This window comes from Augochlora pura, chromosome 9, assembly GCF_028453695.1.
Source record: "Augochlora pura isolate Apur16 chromosome 9, APUR_v2.2.1, whole genome shotgun sequence".
Taxonomy (NCBI): Eukaryota; Metazoa; Arthropoda; class Insecta; order Hymenoptera; family Halictidae; genus Augochlora; species Augochlora pura.
This window is the reverse complement of record NC_135780.1, coordinates 6,225,439-6,251,659: the sequence shown is the minus strand read 5'-3', so window position 1 is coordinate 6,251,659 and position 26,221 is coordinate 6,225,439. Positions and strand designations below refer to the sequence as shown.

Here is a 26,221-nt window from a genome sequence, read left to right as displayed (position 1 = left end):
ATTATACGCCCCATACAAACTTGCGTCTTTCGTTCGCGCTTACATTCGATATGCATTCGAAGTAATTCATTCTATTTTATTTCGTTTTATTACGTTCAGTTCGACATCGTATCGATGGATTTCGACGATACATTCTACGTAAACGTACATTTGACGCATCGATAAACTTTCTGCTCAGGTTTTATTTTTACCCTTGGATCGTTCTACTTATCCAAATCAGAAATTTGACATTTCTTACGTTTAAACGTTCTCTTTACCGACTCGCGGTACAAATCACCGACGAATACATTTTTATGTGGTATTCGTGCAAAAGGTGACTTATATAATCAGTAAATATATTATGTACTAGTTGTGTAGCAGTTTCATTTTAAATGACAATTATGCAACTCTTGGGCTTGATTCAGCATGGCAACGCATCATACGTATATTGCAGGTGTGTCTGCTATGCTAGAAAAAAACGTACAATGTAAAATGGTTGTTGAACTGGACTCTGATTGTCATGTGGTATTAAATCTTTCGCTTGACTCATTTAGTGCCTTCCAAGTTTAATACGAATCAAGTGGTACTTCAGGCATAAATTTATTTTATAGTTTTGAAAATAACTGGCATTTTATATAAATGGTGTTTACTGAAAAATTAGCTTTTCATGCAGGTATTAAAGTTACATTATCTTATATTACACGCAGAATATGCACAAGTATAATCTAAAACGTATATTTGAATATTCAATTAGCTGAACACTTTTTTAAGACACATTAAATCTGTTCACGCTGATCTCTGTCATTGAGAAGAATTTTTGTCCTTTTGTTTGATATGTGTTATATAACAAACACAGATGCTATTCTGCTTTTATATTTCATTTCTCGAAAGAGACAAGAAACATGCACGCGACATCACCTGTTCTCCAATGAGAATTATTATAGTTTGAACATTACACATTGCTAGAGGATCGATGTGTCACACAGCTTAATATACAGCACATATTGATGTTTTGCGCATTCATTTTTCTCTGTCATAGATGCTTTCTTGGTAATATGTGTGGTTCAGTGATTGTTATAAGATATATATTTGTTTAACTCACAAGGAGTAAAATTTATAGTCACAAATTGCTTTTATTATGTAGATAACAGGACAACAATTTAAGATGATAAGAAGTCATTAATGTGATTGAATTCAGTTCAAGATCAGTGCAATTAGCTGTACGACAAACTGTTAGCAGATACATGAAATTGTACTCCATTATTTTACTATTATACTATTCGCAAAGGAATGAAATGAAATACATGTTTTTAATTTTTTAAATTGCTTCACAATCAAATACTCGGTCTTAGAACTTCTAAAGCTTTATGAATAGTGTTTTTAGTTTCCAAAGTATTGGAATATAATATATAATAGCCTAAGCAATGTAGATGAAACTCAGAATATCGGTTAAGGCAATGAATAAAAGCTACATTACTGAAATAAATTAAAAAATCACTTGTTTCCGGTAGAAAAATTAACGATATTTAGATATGTACATTAGTTCAATTAAAAGTCGAAGCCTATATTTTGCAGGCATGGGGCTCTCTTTCACGATATCTAAAAAGGTTGACGTACAATCTTTGTTTATCGTTTTTATCACTCTCGAAACGAAAAGCTGGCCGTCGACACTAGCACCACTCGAGAGAAATACCACAAGGAGGTCGCATCTCCGCACTTCATCGCGACTTGTTCGCGACTTATGTGTTAGGGGTGGGCGGGTGTTCGCGGCTTATGCGTTAGGCGAGGACAAATAATGCTGCATTTATTGAAGCAGCTGCGATATGTCTGAATACCTGCTTAACCGCTTACATTTTCCGTTGTTTATGTTGTTGTTAATGACGCTTTACGTTTAGGCCATTCCACGCCGTACGGATCATTTTTGTACCTCGATGTCAGGGATTTTGATGATCTAAATATTGTAATGTGTCAGTCAATGATTTTCCTACATTTTGAATTAATAAATATTATTAAAATATTATTAGAATATTAGTAAAAGCTCTAATGTAATCATTACAAGTGATTTTAGTAGACAGCATATACATTTATTGACAATATGAAATCATCGGCAAATATTATCATCATTTTAGCGACATCGAGTTTCGTTGACCGTGTTCATCGACAATATTACGTTGACTTGGAATTTCCCTGTTGCGAGTGTATTTCTATCAATACGTTCAGAACATCAACAGTCGTCTATTCTACACGATTTATTTTATATTATAAAACATACTATAAAAACATCATAAATTCGTGTAAAATAAAGATATCGATTATAATTGAAGAATAATTATTGAAATGTTACATTTCTTAAAACACACTGTTAAACAATAGAGGTAAAAGACTAGCAATAAAAATTTTAAAAATGTATTTTTATAACTTTTCAACTTAATTCTATGACCTGGAAGTCAAAGTTATATTAGCGCTCTCGAATACTTTCTTGACTAACTGTACATTGTAATACGTACCGCGTCTAGATTGGACGAGCATGATTCAAGAAATTGTTGACGGTCTGAACGTATCGATAGATATACACCGTGATACCGTATTGTCATATATCGAACAGTTTAAGGTTTAAGGATTGAGAAAATACGAAGATGCAAATGGTATAATTGGTTGTCTCTTTCGTAACGTTCACAGAATCTAGTACCGCGAAACTTTACCGGGAATACTTGCCGTGTGTCAACGATTTATTTCCTTTACTTACGGTCAGTCGGTCGCGAGCTATTGTACGTTTCATATGATGGATCTTGAAAAAGGTCTTTGAAACTTCTTTCTTCCAACTGTTTTTAAAATGATGATTAAAAAAGAAAATTGTAGTCGTTAAACAGCCTATTAACAGGTTTTTGGCAAATAAAGTTATCAGCTAAGTTATAATGTCAAAATTGTTTTCAATCCTCCAACATAAACGTTATTAGCTAAATAGTTTTTATCGTGACTTCCACAATGTAACAGAGTTTTCTAAAAATCTGTTCTTGAGCGTGTTTCTATTTATATTCCGTTCTCGATAAGTACATCACGCGAGTGTCTATTCTAAAGCCAAGAAGCAAGCCAAATTTGACGAAAAGAGAGTAAAGTAAAACATAGGAACAGAAAAATAGAGAATCGTCGAGTTGTCGAACCATCGAACTCCTGGCTTAGGTCCAGAGGAGTCATGTCGTTGTTCTGGGTGTCATACAGAAGTCGATTCCAATTTTTTTCCTTTTTTCTTTGTCGTTTTATTCTACATCCTTAATTCTCTTTTTTATCGTCTCTGTCGCTGTATTTTGGCTGTCCGCAAATTCTCTCGATTATTTTCTCTCATTACACCGATTCCTGAGAGCTACTTCATTGTTTCAAGTTGGCAATCATCCGACACACGTGCGGCGAAAATAAAGGATGTTCTATGCGATCATCTAAGTCTATTTTATAAGAGAACCCAGGTAAGAGACACATAATGATTTAAATGTGTTCTCGTTGTGATATTTGCATGGTGCTTGTAAAAGTGGGGGACTACTAGACTCCCTTGCCCCGCGACAAAAATTGTGCATCCTTGCAGCCAGAGACAAGTATATTATTCTGTTCACATGTTAACATTAACTTCAGAATTATTAATAATTTCTCTCTGATTGTCGCCATTATCCTTCACGAAAAGGAAGAAAAAGCAAAAAAACACTACCGAGAGTTGCATCGAACGCTGATGTACTCGGGAAGCACTAGCAAATGAAGAGCCCACACGTTTTACGTAACCCTCATGGCTTCCTCCTTGCACAGTAACTTTTGTCGGAAATCTGTTGTTACATTTTTTAGCTTGATAGCCAATCGGTTGAAACTTGCATCTTAGGGCAGTGCATTCTTTAAATAACTGTACGTGTACTATAGTAAACACGTATTACAGTAAACTATAAATGACTAAATAACTAAACTAAGATCAGCATTAAACGAAATTAAAACGCGTTAGATTTAAAGAAGGTTTTTAGTCTTCAGAAAATATTTACGACTTAGACACCTTCGATGTATTTCCCAAAGAGAGCTTGGATGTAAATAATTCCGCGCGAGCTGTCGACAGTATATTCTTGATTTTACTGTTAAGTTCATAAAAACACAAACACGTCTGAAGGTTAGTCAAAGTAATTAAAAAAATCATACGACATACAGGTCCATTTGAAAGTTTTGTCGAGTGACTTGCTCTTGAGAAACTATGCACGGTAAATTCTCTCCAATTGTTCTTTGGCTTGCACAGAACAGAAGTGGATACTTTGGGAAGAGGAGCCTACGATTATTCGAGTCTCGAAGCTCGTTTTTATAGTTGTTGATAATCGGCGACTTGATCAAGTTGTTTCTCTATTCAACTTCTGTAAAAATTGCAACATTATCATAGTAGAACTTCCATGCGAAATATGCATCTTTCTGTTTTATTGAGGTCAAGAGCACTTTCGACATCCTTATTCGGTTGTACCCTTTCTGACTCTTGTTCGACGCAGCTATTTTCGTGTAAATATTCTACGGACTTGCAAGAAGAGATCCAGGTGTGGCGCTCACTTTTTAATGAGTTTTGGCACACCGATAGAGCTTAATAATCATAGCGATTCTTGTAGCATATATATCGTTGGCAATGACCTTTGTTTCTCCGTTCGTTTCGCGCGCTCGAAGTCTCGGATGCTTGCTCAGGTGACTTGCCTATCTCGGTTACAAGTTTATATGTATATTTTTAGATTTCCTTAACGCAATGAAAACAAGCAGCAATTAACGTCGTCGCATCATTTGATAGTGTAATTCCTGGCTTTTACTTTTTTTACTACACGTCAAATGATTTCGTTTCTCGTTTATTTTATTTATATACTTTTGTCCATTGAATGGTACAATTAAATAATGTTTAATATTTTGCAAGCAAGTGATTACTATATCTTCAATTAATGTTGAAAAATCGAGTTGCACTTTTATTTTAAATACAATAGAAAAGTAGAGAGAAATCATATTGGAATTCGTGCTTGCTACCTTTCACTCTTTGCATATTTTATAGGCATATTCTGGCGTACTTTCCCTGCAATAGGAGCCTGTGCACGCGTGTGTTCTTATTTTTATTGGAAATGGAAGTCTGTCAAAACAATTCGTGAAGTAGTACATTTTATGTTGTGCATGTGTTTATATAGGATCACTTTAACATTAAAATAGCTTGCTTACGATAATATAATTCGGAGGATTAATTAACAAATACGTAGCTCAAGTGAATAATAATCATAAATAATAATAATGAATAATAATAATAAATCGTCTATTTAGTACTCGAGGGGGTAGGAAATTTTTCTCTGGAAGCATTTCACGCGAGAATATGCTTATGGGCGCGCTCGAGTATCCGGTTATCGACGTAAGGGTTAAGCTAGCAGTTTATAGGGAGCCGATCAGGTGGTCAAGGTGGTCGAGGTGGTTGAGGTGGCCGAGGTGACCGAGATGGAGGGTATTCAACACTCGTGTGTCGCTTGCAACATTTTCACATTGTGCGGCATACAGTTGCAATTTATATTTCCTTTTTTTGATAAATAGCTTTGTTATTTATATTCTGGGTGTTACATTTAAGTTGACATATATTTTCTGAGCAGATTATACTTACTATACCAGGGTTTTAAGTCTCGTGTTATGCACTCATTTGACTCTACGGAAATAATAAACACTTTGCCTTTATTCTCTAATAAAAATAAACCTCCGTTTTTTTTTATATTTACCATATATATATATATAAACTAAAGGCCTAGTAACTGGCTCCACTGTCTACCAGCGGCTGCAACCCGAGTTATGTTGAATTTCTTCCCATCTTATTGTTTTTATATCGTTCAATTACCATATCTTTTTATCAAGAACGTTTCCACGTGTGGTAATTGCCCTTTTTAGATATTCAATGCGCGCTGTGCTTGAAAAAGCCATTAACTCGCGAACTCGCACGTTTCCGTATCACGACGGTTATATTCGTTCTCTCGAACGCGATCTAATTCTAGCATTGCTACGCAAGGTAACAATTAAATAAAGAGTTCGTTTGCTCTGAGATTTCAATATACGTTTTCAATACGTTTCAATAGCGTTTTGAATGTTAGTTGTTTAGAGGAGCACAAACGGCGCGCGGGTTCAGCGTTAGAAACATAGAAACTCGGTGTACGCGCGTAGTGGGTTCTTTCAACTGGGTTACGACCCAGTTCCTGCTATTCTCAGCGAAACGACCAGACGCTTCATTCGTCGCCAGAAAAAAAGGTGAATGTCGAGACTACACTGTACCGAATGTCCATCTCGTTCAAATCAATTAACCCATTTCTTGCCCTTAATTAAAATTAACCATTAAACGATAGCATTAATATTACCATTGTATAAATAAATGTGCATCGCTCCTAAGAAACGAAGATTTGGAGGATCGAAGTCGTATCATACTTTGATGCAACCATCGATATCGCATGCAACCTAGCATGTTGCTACGATTTTGTTACACCCTTCGGAAGTGCCGAGTTTATTACACACTGCGACTATCGAGAAAGACATTGAAAAAAAGAACGAAAAAGAAAGTTGGGCATCGAATGATTGCCAAGTGTAAAATTTATTCCGATCGCGAAAATAGCGTCAGGTTCGTGTCACAAACCCTGTTTACGAAGACTCCACGTGTTTTCTTCACTGCAACGGAACAGTTGTATATTCGCGAATATTTTTAATCGTCGCGATGTGCATATCTCGGCGTGGGAAGTCCACATCATACAAGGAATACAAACAATCAATTAAGATAGAGCATCAGCGTGGAATTCGTGATACGAGTCTCTTATCGCTCCATATTTCTTTCACCAATAATACATTGTACGGGAAACGGTATCACCGTTTCCTGGAATTTACATTACTCAAGCTGTTTAGATGATGCTCTACTGTAGCGACGAATCAATTTAAATCGCAGTCGACAAGATGGAGAATACTTTTTTACCGAAAATATTCTAGAGAATCAATTTACCTGTAAAATATGCATTTTAGACGTTGCCTCATCAATGACCTTGACCTTGATTATGTCAGGTTATGTAAGACCATCTTCTCATACATCTATAACAAAGTAAACGTGCTAAATATAATATTATATATGGACCTACATATAATATATAATATTAGACTATGAAATGTGAAAATTGTATTTATAATATTGATTAGAATAATTGCAATATTTATTGATATTAATAATTAATATATAGAAAGGAATATTTGATGTGTATATTGATGGTTTTTATTCTTTTTTGTTACAGGTGAGTCGATCGACTTATGGTCACCGTAAACGGAAGCACACTGCTTAAGTATTTAAACCATCGAGTACTATGTTGCTTACTTTAACCCCTGGCAACGGTATCGCAAAAACTTCCATACGCCTAAGAAATATTTTCATGCATCACAATAACTTCATTATCGATAACGAATTTGAAACGAATGATAAATAATTGATGACTTCCTTCTGAAAGATATTACACGCCGTCTTTGTTATGTTTAATCTCTTTCTTGGTGACCGGACCGGTGAGTCATAGAAGTTGCATGTCAGAGTGGCGTGCGTATGCTATAACACAAAACCTCTTACTTGCAAAATCTGCTATAACTATTGTAAAATAACGATGCAGGTATGATTTATGTTTCGCGTTCGACGCTACGATAGAACTTCATTTATCGGAACGAAATTTTAGACAATGGCGGATGCAGCGTCTTCATTCAATTATGAGAAGTGTTATTGTTGAATTGTGAAAAGTCCTATTGTTATTATCTGAGAAATTAATCGTTAAATCCATTTATCTGAACTTCGGTTATTTGAATGAAAAGCAAGACTCCTATTATACGAACTGGATATATGAACTGTGCTTGCCTCCCGTTGAGTTCATATAAACATAGTTCTACTGTATATTGGGGAACAGAAATATTGGTCAGATGCAACAACAATTGGTGTTTTAGATCGTCGCCCATTTTTTTCAAAGGACACGCGTTTGTGCGTTAGGCTTTAATACCGACAGTTCGAATCGCTGCATATTCAATGCACTTAAACGTGCCACGTTATTGGCGCTGATAGTCCGTAACACCGCTGTGCAACGGGCAGAGCCATTGCTTGCAACGAGATTGCGTCACGCTGCACTCGGGATCTAAATAAATTCAGTGTAGTTTATTCTTAATGAGAAGAAGACAGGAGTTGCTTTTAATGATCGATAGGTCTAGAATTAAAGATTTCGAATTTATATACAAAAATATTCGCTTTTATCGACAAAAGGAAACAACGGTGGAAAGTTAACCCCTTGCACTATGACTTCTGTCATGCTGCTTCCATTAGTATTCATTTGTCTTAAATTCTGCTCTTAATAGGACCAGATCATTTTTTCTTTCTCTATCGTCTTTAATTACTTCCATTTTTAAACTTCAATAATAGAAGAATCTTGGCGCGTCGTCTCTGAATGAAAGAACGCCTCTTTCTTCCTTTCGCGACGCGTTCGTACGCGTTAAGAGATGAAACGCTTGTAAATTAATTTTTATAATGTCCCATCGTATTGTTCGGCAGTGTAGGATCCTCTACGATTTAAAATGGTGATCACGAACCTTTCTGAAATTGCTGTGACGATGTAATGACGTGACGTTTGTAACGGTGTGGCGACGTTGTAATCGTGAGGCAAACTGCAACGAAGGTCAACCCAATCATCCGTTTTATCTGCTGGACGGACAGATTATCTGCGTTTATAACACCGCGAATATATCTATTTTACAGCAACGAAACAGAATACTTTAATTATTAAATTCGAGTTCAGCCCAATCTTTAAAAATAGTAAAAATCGTAATGATAGTTATAATGACTATATTTAACATTAAAATAATAAATGATCGTACAAACATTATTTCGCAGTTCAGTCACTCTCTTATTCACTCTCTCGTATTCTTTCTCTTCCACTCTCTCCTCGCGCGTTTTTTCTCCTCGATTCTCTCCTCAGGCAGTGCTTCTTCCATACACCCACTCTCGTTTTATCCGTACGTTATACGTACTTCCTAGATCATCACACACATACCCCGTTTCCCACACACCACGAACCTAAGGCTACGATTCTAAACATACGAACTTTCATACTTTCGCGTCACACTCGTTCGTCCAGTCAAACATCGCACCTTAATATAATATACTCTACAGAGGCAAGTAGAATACTGTATTGTGTGATAAATTTTTAATATGTTAATGTAAATTTTTAAATATTAAACACCTTTCGCGACTAATAAGATAAATAAAATCAAAATAGAAACGAAAATTTTTACTTACTTCATACGTTTTATATCTGGCAACAAGTTTTCGATTACGCGCAATGGTATGAAATACCAAATGTTATTATACCTAATAATATAGCACTGGGTAGAGAAAAAGCTCATTGTATCGTGTAATAGGTCTAGCATTTAAATAGCTTCAAGTTTAGATACAAGCATAGAACGCCTTGTACGTAAAAAGAATGTTTCTCATGAGCCATGATCTTGATAAGAATGCGACTTCACAGATTCAATTGCTGCCTTTATAAACACAATGCTCTGAAACGAGGTGTCCGCGGTGGAATGAAATGCCACTGTATTGTTTTATCGCAATTAACGTAAGCGTTGCAGACTCGCGTCAATTTGAAATGATTTTGTCGCAAGTGCAAGGTTGGATCCTTGCGATTTCGAGGTGAAATCTTACGTGTACGAGATTTTATGTTGTCGAGCAAATATGAATGTTTGTCATTTAAATGGGGGGGGGGGGGGGGGCACCCTCCGGGACGCGGCTGGTCATCATAAAGGTGGCCGGCCAAGGTGAGGTTTTCAGGACTCGGTTTGCTGGTTTGCTTATTTCAGCCTGTTTCAGCTTATGTAATCAAGCCAGCTGATTCAATTAGCCTTCGTCTAATAGAACAATTGAAATATAAATAAACTTTATATTTATAGAACAAGACATTAAACTTTTTAATTTCCAAATTGTCATTTTACTTCTCCGTAGATTGTATTGGAAATGCGAAAATTACAGTTTGTCTACACATGTCGCTCGCTAATCAGGTAATTCGCCCCTATTATTTGCGGTGTTAGAAATTAGATAACGTCGGTAATTTTCTATCAGGTGTATGCCCGTTCTGCCGCTCGTGCAAGTTGAATTTAAACCGTTCCTTTTTTGCAACTTGGTTCTACAAATTCCGTCTGGATTTATTAATCGCGTATGTTGAAAATTCTAAAAAATACGAAAATAAACCGCGCTACCGCTACTCCACTATTTGATCTAGTTACGCTCGGTATTAATTTGTCGGACGCGTTCCGTGACGGTCGACCCGCGAAGCGTACGATCGCCGGTCGTCTATGAAGAAAATCCATGCGCTACTTGCAAACCGTGAACGCAGCGAAGACCATTAATCTGTATCAAGCGTTACTGATTGCCTCGGTATTATCGACTTCTCGCTGTGATACACACCTGTCGCGATTTTATTGCAACCAAAACTGTTTATCGTTGAACTTTATATTATCATTCGACAGATTGATATTTCTAGATAATTTATTTAACTCTGAAATATTTATTTAATGCGAATAAAAAATATTACGAGTAAAACAGTATAACAGTGCGATCATGCAAATAAATTTCGAATTGAAATAAAACATAAAAATTTTAGCTCGAAGTGAATTTTTTTTTATTTAAAAGTTATTTCAAATTACCGTACCTCGGACATTACAAAATAATCGTTGTCAGAAATGTTAAGTCTATAAGCTAGCTCGTCTATAAACATGTTGTTTTCTTCAGAACTCCGCTCCTAAATAAGTACATCGCGACGAATGATTTCATCAATGAGACCCCGGTGATTTCATAACACCTAATACGGAGGCTGTTCGATGCTTTATTAATTAGCATACGCGTTGCGTTGGCGTATATACACGTGGAATTAGGTGCGTATGCTGTAAACTGTATGCTGTAAACAGTGGACCGTGCGCATATCGTGCTGCCTTCGCGAATTCAAAATATTTAGTAATTATTTTAGTAATTATTACTGAAATAATTAATCAAATATGAAAGTACGAAAGAAAATTAAATTTTCTTTGCGTTGATATATCCACCGCGCCTTTCAATTAACTCTTGAACTAATTTTTTAAATCCATTAGTTTCTTTATTATTTTTATTAATTATATGTACGTGTGTATGTATTGTATGTATGTATAAGATCGTGCGGAGTAATTCACGGTGCATGTCAGGGTTTCATGACTGGTCAAGTACTCCTGCATTGCCGGTAAAACCTCGATGACTCTTGAACCGTAAATCAGATTGTGGCTATACTAAGCCACTTTACGACAGTTTTTCTGTAATTGCATTGTTGCAAGTGTAATCAGAGGCTAAGAAACAACCGCTGAAGATTCTTGCCCGCATGCTCAATGTTCTTTCAGAGTCAATATTAAATATTTCAAAAAGTATAACTCCGCCACTGTGTTATGCTTGTGATAAAAAATCCGACATTTCACATAACACAACCTGTTGCACACAAAATATGTATGTACATATTTCTCACACGCATAGTCGTGGAGATGATTTTGAGATCATAAAATCAGTCGGTTCATAAACAGTTCATAAACATCGTTTGATGCGGCTGCAATGTTTCTTTGTAAAAGTTCATTGTACCGACTCTCGAACACGATTACTTTATGGACTTGACCTATTTTACGATCTCGTAATATCGTATCCGCAACTATACCTAAGCAGCCTTAAGATTTACATAATGGATCTGCTACCAGTTAATTAGTTATCTTTTGATATTGAATACTGAAACAGTTGGCACTGTCGCGTTCAGTCGACGAAATAGCGAGTACCGAAACAATTGATAACTTATGTGGCGCGTATGTTTAAATTCAATTAAATCATGATATTGAAATATCCAGTATTTACAACAAATACAGTCCACACATATAGCGTCGCAATTCGTCGCTATTACTGTTGACGCCGTGACGACCCAACAATTAATATTAATAATTGTAATACAGTGTACGGAATACTTTATACGTTAGGGAGCAGAAGTCGCTATTTAATAATGTTTGTATATTACAAAACAACGCGGCGCACCATAAAAGAGAACAATTACCTGTCTCTGGCGGTGTTACTCGTATCCGTAAATCAGAAACCTGTTTCAAGATTGTGTTATCCATACGAAAGCAAATTAACGTGGAAGAGTGAAGAGGAGAGTCATCGCATATGCAGGTCAGCTTTTAGCGTAAATGGGTTTACGCTGTGTTCCTGCTTGCTGGAAGATATGTGAAGTGGCTAACGGGATTCGCGTTGAACACCGTCACATTCTTCCCCTCCCTATTTTCCTCTTTCCCTCTCTCTCTCTCTTTCTCTCTTTACTCCGTTGTTTCTCTCCCTTCCACTTAAATGGCCGTGAACGGCAGCCTAATACACGGTGTTCAAAAAAGAAGATTTTTGAATTTTCGGTTTTACCAAATCGCGTTTTAACAGATCCGAATAATTTCAATATCTTTTCTGAATGCATTCTCAAGCTTGTGCAACGTGTCACGTGTATAATAAAAGTGTAGCACTTTTATACTGCAATTTATTTTGCAATAAATGTTCCCCTGGGCTTACATTTTTACCGCCATATGCGGTGGCTTAAAGAAAAATGGATAAATTAATAAGCAAATATAACAAATGTAAATAATCAAAATTAGGCTTTTATAGTACATAAGTCTATGTTTCAAGGTCATTTTTTGGTGTTTTTTTAAAATTGTCGACGTTGGCCTGAATACATTTTTTTTTATTGCATTGTATAACATATCGTGTCGTTGAACTTATCTCTACATCGTGAGACAACGACGGACAGTAGCTTCACTTTCATTTTCACGTTTCGGGTCAAAGGTCATTTCAAGGCCAAGTCATTGCAGATGTCTGATTGTACTTTATATACGTTTAAATAACATACATTGAAAATCAAATCATCGATGTTTAGTTGTTATTATATTAAAAAACAAAGTTATAATTTAGAAAATGGTGCGCAGTGGTCGATTCCTTTTAAAATTGGAATAAAAATTATTATCAGTTGAAATACTTGCTCGAAATGTACCTTATTTATCTTCGTAAATGCACGCGTTAAAATTCAGCGATAAAATTTTTATTTTAATTCCAAGATGTTTTCGAGACGGAGGGGAATGGAATCAAGAAAATGTTGCTCTCGTAGAAGTTAGACGCATTCATAGTCGACTCTAATTGTCCGCACTTTCTGCGCATGATGGTGTGTGGAAACGTACAGAAAGCTGCGCGCGACCTGTGCGTGTAAGCTGTGGGTTGTAAAAGCTAAATCGGAGGAATTGCTTTGCGCCTCTTAATTCCTATTATACCGAGTTACAATTAATGAAAGTGAAGCCGCACCGCACGCGCAGCAGCAACAGCAGCAGTTTCGGCCCACTCGGGCGCGATGCGACAAGAGACAGACACGAAGAGACCGAGAAGTGACCGCCAGGATGGAATGTTGGCACAAGGATCGGACATCAACCTCTCGGGTAGGCAGCACGTTTTACAGAAGAGGGCCGATCCGTCGCCCATTTTTGGACCACGATTCTTGATTGTACAAGTTTCGACAAATTTTCTGCTTCGCTCCGCGGTTGCTCGAACCATTTGACCCAGCGTACTCAAGTAACTTCATCGAATGGAATGAAACGGATGATAAGTAAAAAAGAAAACATTATATAGTTTGTTCGCTAAAAATTCATCCCTGAAGAAGAAATCGAGCCCTGCCTAAGAGGTTAAATAAGACATTCCTTTGGAAATAAGATATTGGCCACAGATTCAAGCAATTCTCTGCCGGCGTGGTCGTGGAATATTACACAGAATATACAGTATTAGATTATATAGAGAGTATAAAGCGCGAAAAATATTCGGAAAATGCGAAGAACGAAAAGATCATACAGTCCTTTCTCCGTAGAGCGGTTGCATTAGTTCAGGAACCTTTCGTTTCTCACTTCGGGAGTGCAGCAGACATATCGACTCGACTGATCGAACTAACGGAACTATTCCGAGAGACGTTTTAACCATCTTTCTTTCGTTGAACCTGTATTTCACGATCCGGACTACCAACTTGCTGCAAGTGTGCCGAAACAGCTGACCTACACACAGTCGGTGTGACGGTGACCAGCAATACGACATACAAGAATCAGTGTTCGACGCTATCCGAATTGTTTCGAATAAATATTTGTCCAAGACAATTATCCATATGTATCCTTTTTAGACGAATATTTTATTCTTATAACGATTATTTATAACTACCAGATATCAATAGCAGTATAATAGAATAACAGTATACATGACAGTAAGGTTCATTTATGCATGCTTTCATAACGTTTAACAATTGTTGGATATAAAATTGGTTAAGTTAGCTGGGTCAGTTTTGGTTACGATAAAATCTCGCATAAATTATTTCCAAGCTCCCCGATCTGGGGAAATGTTTGTACGATCTGCATTTTGCGTGACCCACGTTTGACCTACCATTGTTAATAATTATGGATAAAAACGACTACAATGCGTGATATTGGAGTGGAAAGAATTTTTTGGGTAACTGGTGGGAGGTGTTCGGAAGCAGTAGAGACACCGGCTTCAAACTGGTTATTCTGTTTGGCGATGGAGAATGCTTGAAAAAATGTCGACAGCGTCCTATTTTGTTTGGAGACGGCTTAAGAGCGTTCGACTCTCTTTGCCTAATTTAGGCTTGATACACGCTATCGGAACGCTCTCCGTCGGCTCTCTTGGTTCGCTCACGCCTCGAAAAGCCACGGCTCGGGATGGTTGAAAACGCCAAACTTGGTATCGAATGCTAAGAGACGAATATTCGATCGATAAAAGGCGTGTCGAAGACGCGTTGTATCTCAACAAGTCAATACGATAACGGAAAAGGAAAAAGAGATCTGATTCAATTCTTAGAAATGCACTAGTGAAAACTGTGCGTAGAGAGTAAAGGACACAGTTTGTCATGATCTACTAATTCTTTCAGCTCCGTATACTCCTTTCCAAAAGTATTTAAACATTCACAGAAAATTAAATAAAGAAAAACTGATAGGAAATTATTATAATTCCTTCGCTTTCTTTGAAAGTTAATGAAACTATAACGAGTAATACAAAGTTGCAATAAAAATAAAATCAATTTTATAAGAGAAAATATAACTTTCTTTTCACCGAAATTTTTTAATTAATTTTTGGAGCAATTTCGGCATCCGTTTTATTACTCGGTCTATTATATCCATGGTTTAATTACGATTTAACGTACGTTATATATTTGATGATTTAATCAATTGGTATTCGTACGTGTACAAAGGGTAAGATTAATACTATAACATTTCTCGGCGGTCGATGGTTATTGTTACGTCAACGTTCATTCTTTCGTAATCGTATGCTTTACTATGGCAGCATGATGGTACCCGCGTAGGTATACGTCCAACGCTTATGTATCTCTTAACAGCCCATCTCGAATGAAGATAGAAAATTCTTTGGAAGAAATCTATAAAACATTACATTTTTTTATACCTAATAATTATCATAAAAGAAGACAGAAGCTACTTCTGCGACTCAGTTATAAAGCTTTTTTGTTTCTAAATATATCTGATCTTTAAATATATTTTAAACATGAAATTTATGAAATTTAAATAGAGCTAATAGAAAAATATGAGATGTCACTTACTTCTTTAGAGAGGATGACTATTTAGACTAATTGGATGTATGTCTTTCAGGGAATGTGATAACAGTTCGAAATTCGTACGATTTCCGCAGAAACGCTTCAAGAAAATGGGTGTCAGTTAAACTATTTATAAATGAACGGACACGACGCGACGAAACCAAGCAATGTGGTCGTATAGCTGATGGTACGATCCGATTCGTGTAAGCAGAATTACAGTTGAATATATTTATTGAGATTCTATGGAAAATGGTCGTTTTGTAGAAAATGTAGCAAAAATTGAAAAATGTACTAAACGAACTTCTCTGAACTTGACGCATAACATTTCCCTAATATTTAATGAATACATAACCTGTATTCGACGTTACACTGACCTAATAAATCCATTTTACTATACAGGGTATCCTACTTAAATTAAGATTGAAGATTAAGTTTCTTTTTGTCATCTTGCTTCATTTTAATCATAAAACTGTATTTATTTCATTCATTTCAAAATTTAAAATACATATAGATAATAAAATAAAACATATATAATTGTTTGGAATAAATAGTTATCTGAGATATATATAATATCTAAGACGTAATAAATAATTTTCAGCATTCCCCATGTAATTTTATCTATTTATTCTAACGAAGAATAATTCGAAATAATTCAATCGATCGTTGATTTCAACCAACAGAATAGTACAGCAGCGTACGGTGATAACTTTCAACGATTACGAAATTCGCATAATTCGAGAGAATTCTGGATACCAAAGCTTTCGCCGTGCACACAGGAAACTACGAAATGCCGAAATGGGGCCATCTTGGCTCAATAATAGCGGTGCAACGAAAGATTCTCGACGTCCGCTTCTCTATTAATACATCCGAGCGAGACCATCTATTTTGGAAACCATAAGCTCCGCTCGAGAACTGACTTTACCCACCGTCTGACCACATTGTTACGTTTTCGATCGCGGCGAGAAAGTGGGAACGGAAAAAAACGCTAGATATTAGCGCGAGAGAAAATTTCACGCGAGTTCTCTTGATCCCGTGCCAAACGGTGACAGAAAAAACCATTGAATAATCTTCCGCGTTATCTTTTTCGGCTTATAGTACAAATAATATCGCGCCAAGAATACAATTGTTTCATAGTAAAAATTGGAAATGAAATAGTTGCATTAGAGAAGCGCAGATTTCCACGCGTAGTTGCATAGGATCATAAAACCCAGGACTCTGATCCGCAACGCTGCGTTGGAAATCGCCCATGCGTTGATTACGTAAGTTCCTTACGGATTCTATTTGCGGAATGGTCGTCCGTCTGAAGGTGAGAGGTGCGCCGACCTTATGTAGACAATGTCCCACTGTACATACTACCATACAGTTCTACGGCAAAGAAGTCGATCTCTTTAACCTGCAAAGCAAAGTTGTGTTGTCCCCGCATTGGCACCCGTACATAACTTCTCGACTATATCGCGTCTGTTTACTTTTTACTCTATATTCTTCACTCTTCGCTCTTTACTTTCTATTCGCTCGGTTCATCGGTTGTTCCAGTTACACGCATTGTTACCGTCCTCCCGTTTTGCAATACCTACCATACCATTAAATTATCCTTTTCTCACATTGATCGACGTTCAGAGTCCATTGGCATAAGAATTCATTTCTTCAGTTGTTTCGATGTTTTCTCTGATAGATTTTCGCTAGGAAACACGCCCATTGTACCTGCAACCATAATTATCGATATACAAAAAGTTAGCACGCATACACACACCTGTACACTTTAATGTAAGCAAGCTGCTGCACAGTCGTTCAGCAGTTCCACTTTTTTCATAGGTGATGCCATGTATACATTAACTCTTTAGACTTGGCACATTTCGTGATGTAACCTTAATTATATCCTGAGGTATAACGAAGCTGTTCAAAGATCGTCGGCTACGTTGGCTCGACTGGAAGTCTTTTACAGAGCATCTGCGGCCTTATCATTCGATACAAAATATTATTCGAAAATGTGTTGCAGTACGACACTATGTTTGTACCCATTCAAAAATAAAAATATTAAAATCTATATTTTTCTATGGAAATCGTTAGTACAGTTGCGTATACAATTATAATGTTCTTTTTACTTAGGAAACAGATAGGTTATATGCCTTAAGTTCTGGTAAATTATACCTGGCACGGAACGTGTTTAATTTAAATGTTTCTACAGTTTATAATTACAAATAAGAAAACAGTTTATTTGTTGACTGGTACCATTTGTTATCACACAGTTAAATTATTTCCATTTGTTTCTTCCTTGTTGCAGTTTCTTCAAAATTTGGGAAAGGTAGACAGAACCGCCGACGATATATTCGACGAGCATCTACAAAATTTTCTAAGACAACAGAACGCAGCTAACAGACTCCAGAAGGAATTCAATAATTACATCAGGTGTGTCAGAGGTGAGTGAACTTAAAAGAGATTTAATTGTAGTGGAAATCGCGTAGAATATGATCTCGTATTCTGGACCAACAACGGCGCGAAATTGCCCGGCACGCAACGTGAGGATCGCGAGGGTTACGCCTCCTGATTCCCATTGGTCACCTCTTTCTTAACGAAGAAAGTTATTAACGAAAAAACAGTAACCAATGAGAGGCGAGATCGGCTGACGCGAGACGGTCGAACTACATATGTAATTTGTGGATGTTAGCTACTATTCGAACTACTATATACCTTTAGACAGAGAAACTTAAATTAATTGCGTTTCGGGACGGCTAACTTCAAGAATCGTTGAAAACCGTGCGCGGACTCTTCGTCAATCCAATAAATAAAAGTTAACGAGTAAGTTAGATTTATCGTAGCTATTCGTTATTCGTGGCTAACTAACCTGCCAGCCAGCAACGCTTCAATTGACCGACTCGCCGAACGCGATTCAAGTACTCGCCTAATTCTTCCCGAAATATCGAATGCAGTGGCTCGAAGTACGCTTGCAGAAGATATTTTCACCCGCTTTCCTGCGTGTCGTCATCATCTCGTAATTATATGCATACCGGTCTCTCTATCTTGAACTAGATTGCTTTACAACTGAGTAATTTCAAATTGAAATCGTTTAAAAGAATACCGTCATAAAGTAAAATTTCTTTACATACGCGACTGTAATGAAATGACACAATAAATATACGGTCCCTCATAGCTATTTATAAAGGTAAGATAACTACCCGTTGCACTCGTGCGATAGTAAAATGTACCTTCGGTGTTACTCACTAATTGACTCTAAACGCTTCCGTCAGGTAACCTACCTGTCATATGTCGCATTGTATCTACAGGTTTCTATTCTATTAGAAACTAGGACGCCAGCATATTTGTTTGCTAAAATATCAAGTGATAAATCTAACCGTATTAACAAATACATTAGGTATATAGGTATATACGTAATACTTGAACGTAATACTTAATTTATTATCTGAATATTAATGAAATTAATTATTTGTCAAATGAAATTAAAGGCTCGGTAATTTACTAGCCCACAGTAAGTTGCTCCACTGCTCTGTGAGGTTAAACTGGATTCGAAAGGGATACCCGACTTGATCTCGCTGAATCGAACTAGTTCCAAGTGATTCAGCTTATCGATATATGTACCTATTTGTATTTCTAGTTCTGTCCGAAACTTGAGTTACTTACGATTTTTGTTTACGATAAAGTTAAAAAATAACAGAGATATAATTTCTATATTTACTATAAAAAATGGCCGAAGTTCTCTCAATATTTCGATATACATACATATATTCTGTACGTACAACATTTTCAAAAACTACTGTCATTGAGGATGATAAATAAAGGCAGGTTTCGTGACGGCTGCGCCCAATTGGAACATATCCTCCTCCCCTCTCTCTTTCTCCACATTTAAGCAAACTTGATAGCATAAATCGTTGTGTGTATTTACTGCTAGAAAAGAAATTGGAAGAATTGAAAGAACTGCAAAAAATGGAAGGAAATTGAAAATTTTTTAACAGTTTTTTAAACACTGATAACTATGGTAATTTACAAATGATTTTCGCGCCTAGTTTCAAACGCCAGAACACGTCGATCCGACCGGAATTTCCACTGCTCGAACGATAATCGATTGATCCATGTACAGGGTGGCCATCGATAAGTTTTAAATAACTGGTAAATGGCTGATATTACGAAGAGAAAGTTAAATGTATCTTTTGTGCTAAAATAACCTTCGAATAATCTTGAAAAAATTTATTAAAAATCTTTTTTCTTTCCTTAACTCATTCTACATTAAAAAAAATATATAACAAATATATGTGGGAATATATTGGGTGTAACCTATTGGTTGTCAGGTGCAGATAGAATACAGGCTACAACGTTCGCTTATTATAAAATAGTTCTCGCTTTTTCGCCACACTTACACACACAATACTAGAAAACAATATACGCTGATTAACGCTCGCTGTTCTCGCCGGTCTGTTCCGCTGTATCGCTCGCTTTGCACTGAGAGTTCGATTTGTCCCGTTGCCGCAGAGGAGCGCGTAAACAAAACATGTCCTTCTAGAACGTTCGCAGAGACGCACGCGGTAAATCCCTACGTATATTTGACTTTTTTTCACACAATGTCAACCTGTTATTTCAAAAGGCATTCCTATGCAACATAACCTACGTAATTGGAATCGCGAGCTGAACCTATCGTGTTTAATCGAAATCAGACTATCCCAACTGTGCAACTATGCTGCTGTAAGTTGACGATCATTTATCTATAATAAGATAAGATCTAACCGTAATTTATAATTCGTATTAAATAAGGCTGATAGCTCAAGTTCAGTGACAGCGCGATACTTACAGATAAGTACTAGTAAGATACGGTTTATTTGTAAACTTCTAGTGTAATTTCACGTGACCACTCTGCTGCATATTATTATTATTTGATTTACCAAGAATCTATTAACTTTTAAAACATAGAATAAAATGACACCAATTATTACCTTTACCTCGTTTAAAACTGAATAACTGTTTTAAAGAAATAATAATGTTGAAAGAAATAATAAAAGAATAAAAACAGAAAACAAAGGAACCATAAATAACTGATTATTTTGATCTCGCTTGAAATTCGATTATAACGACTGATTCACTCTAAAAAAATTCCCTGCACAGATAATACGCGACTCTGCTAACAAAGAACACAAAATAAAATTCTTTGATTACCCTTCGATTGATATATTACCTGTTTGATCTTACGTTTAATCGAGTGTGTAAATATCGAACGTCCGATGTAAGACTATGAAATAATGAATGTATCATTCAACATTCAACCGTTGAATTGTTCAACTAGCAGAATGACAGTATACGCATACTGTAGTATATAAATGTATAGTATATTGGACAACTGGTTTAGCTTGAATTGTACCGTATCTATTTGGTTACGTAAGCTTATAATGACTGGCGAGCATGGTTTTTCTTCGTGTTTCATAAAACACTTTAGCGAATAGGAAGAGTAATTAATCGGTGATCTTGACCGTGACCAAATCTCCTATTGCACGCTACACAGAATTGTCTTTAGTCTTGAACCTCATTCTGTTATAGAAAAAGAAACTAGATGCTTATTGTTCAAAGTAAGAGAAAGCAATATTTCAAATAGAAAAGTTGTTTATAATTTTATAAGCAATTCTGTAAAATCAGCAAAATTTCAAGAAACATGTCAGAGACTCCGTTCGTATAAATGCATGTGTAAATAAGAATGCTGAAGATTAAAAAAAATGACTTTAAGAATATTTGACGAAGGAAAGTTTTAAACGGTAATGAATGACCTTTTGAGCAACCTTTAAAGATCAACATGTTATAGGTCGATGAAGTCGTCTCGGAATGGACCACGTGCATGCCTAACTTACATACATACATACATACCTTGCTAAATGAAAACATAAAGCCCCCATTTAAAACACTTTGCGAGCGAGCGTTGATAGCTCGAATTGACAAGAAGAGAACACGGGTGTGAAAATCGCTTTTACGTTGTCTGCGGATAGATATTTAAGAAATAAATTCGGTCTATAAAGGGTTAAGTCGATACGATACGCGCGATATTACTTTTCTTCCAACGTCTGTCATTATCTATATAGATAAAAATTTCTTGTTACAGCGGTGCAGGCAGCTTCAAAAACCTTGATGGACTCGTTAAATGAGATCTATGAGAGTCAGTGGACCGGCCATGATCTGCTGTACGTGCAGGCTCAAAATCTAGACATGCTGTGGCAAGACTTCACTCATAAGCTTGCGGATCAAGTTCTCGTACCTCTCAACACATATCAAAGTCAATTTCCAGAGATGAGGGTATACTTACGTCATTATAAATATTTTCAACTTGTATTCTCTATACCTGCCGAAACTATAACACAATCGATTTTAATTGCATTTATCAAATTCGAATGTCGTAAAAGGACAGGGAATAAAATAAAGAGTTTGCTAAACGAGATTAGAATAGAAGAGGAATGAATGAAGAAACTAGATGTAACGAGGAAGGAGTAATAGAGGATAGAAAGGAAGAGAAAGAATAAATGAAGATGAACAGCGGAACGGAGGTCAAATGATGAACAAATGAGAGGGAGAGGGGATGAAAGGATGACAAGGGGCTGATGATATAAGGAGAAAGAGAGAGAGAGAGAGAGAGAGAGATTTAAACCGCAGTATAAACATTGTCGCAACATTAAAAACAATGGTCATATTTAAGTGGCTTACTATAGCCACTTGTTATGCACGAAACAATATAGTGCAGATGGCACATGCATCTCGCGTGATTTAATATTACAATCACAGTTATAAAATAAATCGGAACGTAAATTTGAAAGAAAATCCATTCAATTGAAAACGTTAATAAAATGCGATCATTTATGCAATTTAACACGGATACCGTACTCACCCAACTCACCACTGCAACTTGGTGAATCTCTGGCTGAAAGCCAATTAACTGGAAGTTAATTTTACGCCCTAAGAACAAAACAAGAACGCACCTCGTGACTGAACGACGATTTCTGTTGTAACCGCGTGCGCTTCCGAGTGCAGCTGAACCGAATCTATTCCGAAAAGTTAACGCTGTTCTTAACGGGGCCCGATTTAGGTCGAATTAAAACGCTTTATCTCATTTTGTACGAGATATACGAGAGAATGAAATTTTTAATTAGGCGTTTATTACTGTGACATATTTTTATATTGACAGCGCCATCGCATTCGAGAGGTTCTTAATTTATCAATAAATTACCGGACCACTGATTTTGTTTCAGTGCTTCTCCTTCGCGTGTTCTGTTACACGATAGACCGGTGGATGACGTACAATGCAAGATGTATATAACGCGACTCGTCGGACTCGCACGATATAATGTTCACGATGCCTATTGAAAAGCTTATTAAAAGTGATTAAGCACTGTCAACCGCACACGATCAGGTCGTTGATAACTATTGATTGGCGACCAAGTAGGTGGCCGTATAAGAGAACGTGTGCGTGCGTGTTACGTTCACGCGATTGACAACGTTCTCGTAGACTAAATGCATTAATCAGAACTTACGGGCTTCCATACAGATAAATTCTCTCCAACGACCAATCTATTTAACAATTCCTACCGCTGTATTACGCTAATTGATATCTGCCTATTGCCATAAATGTTTAAAATGTAGTTGGTTATGCATATCTTTATACAGGATATCCCAAAAATGTTTTACGAGGTTATTTGGTGTAATTTTTTCCTTAGCGTAAACGCAATTCGCTGCTTCGTTTACGAGTTATTTACAAAAAAACTTTGACCAATGAGACGGCTGGGCAAGTTTGCTTGGCGTTAGGTGTTCTCTCATTGGTCAGTGTTTTTCGTTAATAACTTGATAACGACGTCGCGGATTGAATTTTTGTAAAGGAAGAAATTATCTTAACTCATAAGATAATTAACGTTGACCGACAAAAGCCAATAACGATTGTATTTATACTTTCAGAAAAAGATAGACAAGCGTGGACGGAAGCTCGTGGATTACGACAGCCAGAGACATAATTTCCAAGCGCTGCAATGTAATCCAAGGAAACGGGACGAGCTTAAAGTTACTCGAGGAAAGGAATTATTGGAGGAGGCGAAACGTACATATGAACAGTTAAATTCGGAACTTCACGACGAACTGCCAGCCTTATACGATTCTCGCGTTCTTTTCCTCGTCACCAATCTGCAGACTCTATTCGCTGCCGAACAAGTGTTTCATACCGAAAGTGCTAAGGTAATGTGTAAATGTTCCGCCACAAAATTTGTCCATATATAATACTATAAATATATAAATACTTCATTTTCAGAAAAATGTTTAAACTTCATTTTGAATAATGGAAACCTTTTTCTACTCTAGGTGTATTCCGAATTGGAAGCAATCGTTGATAAATTGGCCAACGAAAGCCAGAGAGGATCGTACACACTGAAGAAAAACACAGAACCACAATCTCCAAAATCGCCCAATGCCAATTCATCGTGAGTATTTAACTCGAGTCTATTTAAGTCGTTATCTAATTGTAATAGAAGTAAAAGCACAGCGTATTAATAATTGTATACTATTTTTATATTTTAGTTTAATAATCAACACACAGCCAGCTCAGAACAATATTTCTCCAGGTAAATATGTTTCTTTTGTATTCGTACCCTATTCATGTGGTCTTGCGTTTTTTGAGTTGTGTATTGATACTTTTGATCAGCATGTTTGTAACGTAGATAAGCCACATAAAATGTTGTCGAGCGCATAATTATGTGGCTAAATGTTTAGTTTCGAGTGAGCTTTATTGCGTGTTACAGCTGTGGACGACTCAGCCCCAGCACCAAGAAACACCTCACCGACTACCCAATTAAACGGCAATGCTAACAGCAATGCTAACAGCAATGCCAACAGCAATGCCAACAGCAATGCTAACAGCAATGCTAACAGCAATGCAAACAGCAATGCCAATAGCAATGATAATTCTCTGAATAATCAGGATGCATCACCGCAAAGCACAACCGCCGTCTCCAATCGAGTCAAAGTGCTGTATGATATACCGTTTGGTAAGTACAGCATAGGAATAAATGATATTATAGTATTTATCATACTATGCTCTGTCAAGCATATATATTACAAAAAGTTAGGAAAGTCAAAGTATCTTTTTACCTAAATTGATTTTTCTGTAGTATTTAAACTGTGTATAATCACATAAATTCACTATTTATTATTAATCTATTAAAGCATTCTTATTGCTGACAAAACGTGGTCTGCTACTTGGAGATAATTAAGGGGTTGTGTCAATGATGCCTTCAGAAAGCAGAGATTAATAATATCGTTGTTTAAAACTTTGTAATATTTTGATTTTTTTATACGTGTATTTAATGTACATGTGACTTTTGATGTTGAACTAATTGTTACTAAATCGGGGCAGCCAAAACTTGAGCTTTAGACAAGTTCTGTAAGGGACTAAAAAACTAAAAATGATTTCATTCAAATCTTATCTTTTATGATCTAACTGTTTAATTAATTTCTTATTTAGCTGTTAGGTACTTATTGATTATTAATATTAACTAAGAAAGTATAAATTGAAAGCGATATTTAAAGCATACAATGTTACTTTGTTTGAAGTCTGTAGTCTAGCTGCATCTAACTATCAATCGCTCTAACATAAAACTTTTCAAATACAATTTAATGTTTTTTCAGCTTTTAAATATTATGAGAATTTTGAAAATGTAAATGATATTTCCTTAATAGAAATCATGCAAAATTATTGTTACCGCTAACAGTTTAAACGATTATATACTTCTGAACAATTAGCTTCAGATGTGGAACGAATATGGAAACAATTATTTAATTTCATAGAAGACAGATATGGTTGTTCGTATAGTCGCATGTATAAATTTTTCATAGATGCTATGTTCTATATTATTAAATGATAGGGTAAAATCATAAAAGGGACGTCAGATTTGTAAACTTGAAGTGCAAATTTAGTGTCTGCTATACATAAATAAATAGCTTTTTTTACCTTTTATCATTGAAACATAAGTATCGTAATGAATAAAATATTTTTGGGTGACAATCTATTTAACTGGTGAAAAATATGAGAATGTTGCCTGACGCATTCGTGCATGGTCTTGTTGGAACAATGATTAGATATACAATAAATTCTGACTTTCTATCGTACCTTTCTATCGGTAAAATGTTTTCGGTAATCAACTTCTGTATGTGGTCATTGAAAGTCAGGGTTCAAACAGAATTATATCGCAGGTCCATGACTAATGAAGCGGATTCAATTATTTTAGAGGTGGAATATGAAAATGGTACCAATTTCTCTGTAGGGGCAACAACTGACAACTTACCGCCAGGCGTTTTATATAGAGTCAAGGCTACTTACAAGTACAGACGCGACGACGCGGATGAATTGTCGTTCGACGTCGGTGATATCATTCGTGTGGTAGAGTATGACGACCCAGAAGAACAGGTTTGTATTTTTTTTCTCTAAATTTCATCCGAGAAATTATAATAGTTATAATGTCTAAGATGAAAATTTGTTATTACAATTTTAGCATTCACAATCTAACAATTACAATATCTAAAGCAGCAAT

At 36.2% G+C, this 26,221-nt stretch overlaps 1 protein-coding gene across 5 annotated transcripts in view; it reads left to right on the top strand.

The window, feature by feature from the left end:
• The window catches only part of Amph (amphiphysin), a 29,544-nt gene that overhangs the window by 291 nt on the left and 3,032 nt on the right, over window positions 1–26,221 (top strand). The window contains exons 2-9 of one of the 5 annotated variants that reach the window (XM_078190867.1): window positions 15,727–15,874; window positions 17,953–18,088; window positions 21,763–21,953; window positions 23,601–23,873; window positions 23,997–24,115; window positions 24,213–24,256; window positions 24,434–24,679; window positions 25,919–26,097. In XM_078190867.1, coding sequence (XP_078046993.1) covers window positions 21,789–21,953; window positions 23,601–23,873; window positions 23,997–24,115; window positions 24,213–24,256; window positions 24,434–24,679; window positions 25,919–26,097 — 1,026 coding nt within the window. In that variant the 5' untranslated portion in view covers window positions 15,727–15,874; window positions 17,953–18,088; window positions 21,763–21,788. Of the gene's footprint in view, window positions 1–15,726; window positions 15,875–17,709; window positions 17,743–17,952; window positions 18,089–21,762; window positions 21,954–23,600; window positions 23,874–23,996; window positions 24,116–24,212; window positions 24,257–24,433; window positions 24,680–25,918; window positions 26,098–26,221 lie in introns of those variants that run through there. The other 4 variants (XM_078190866.1, XM_078190864.1, XM_078190865.1 and 1 more) reach the window with 4 other exon arrangements.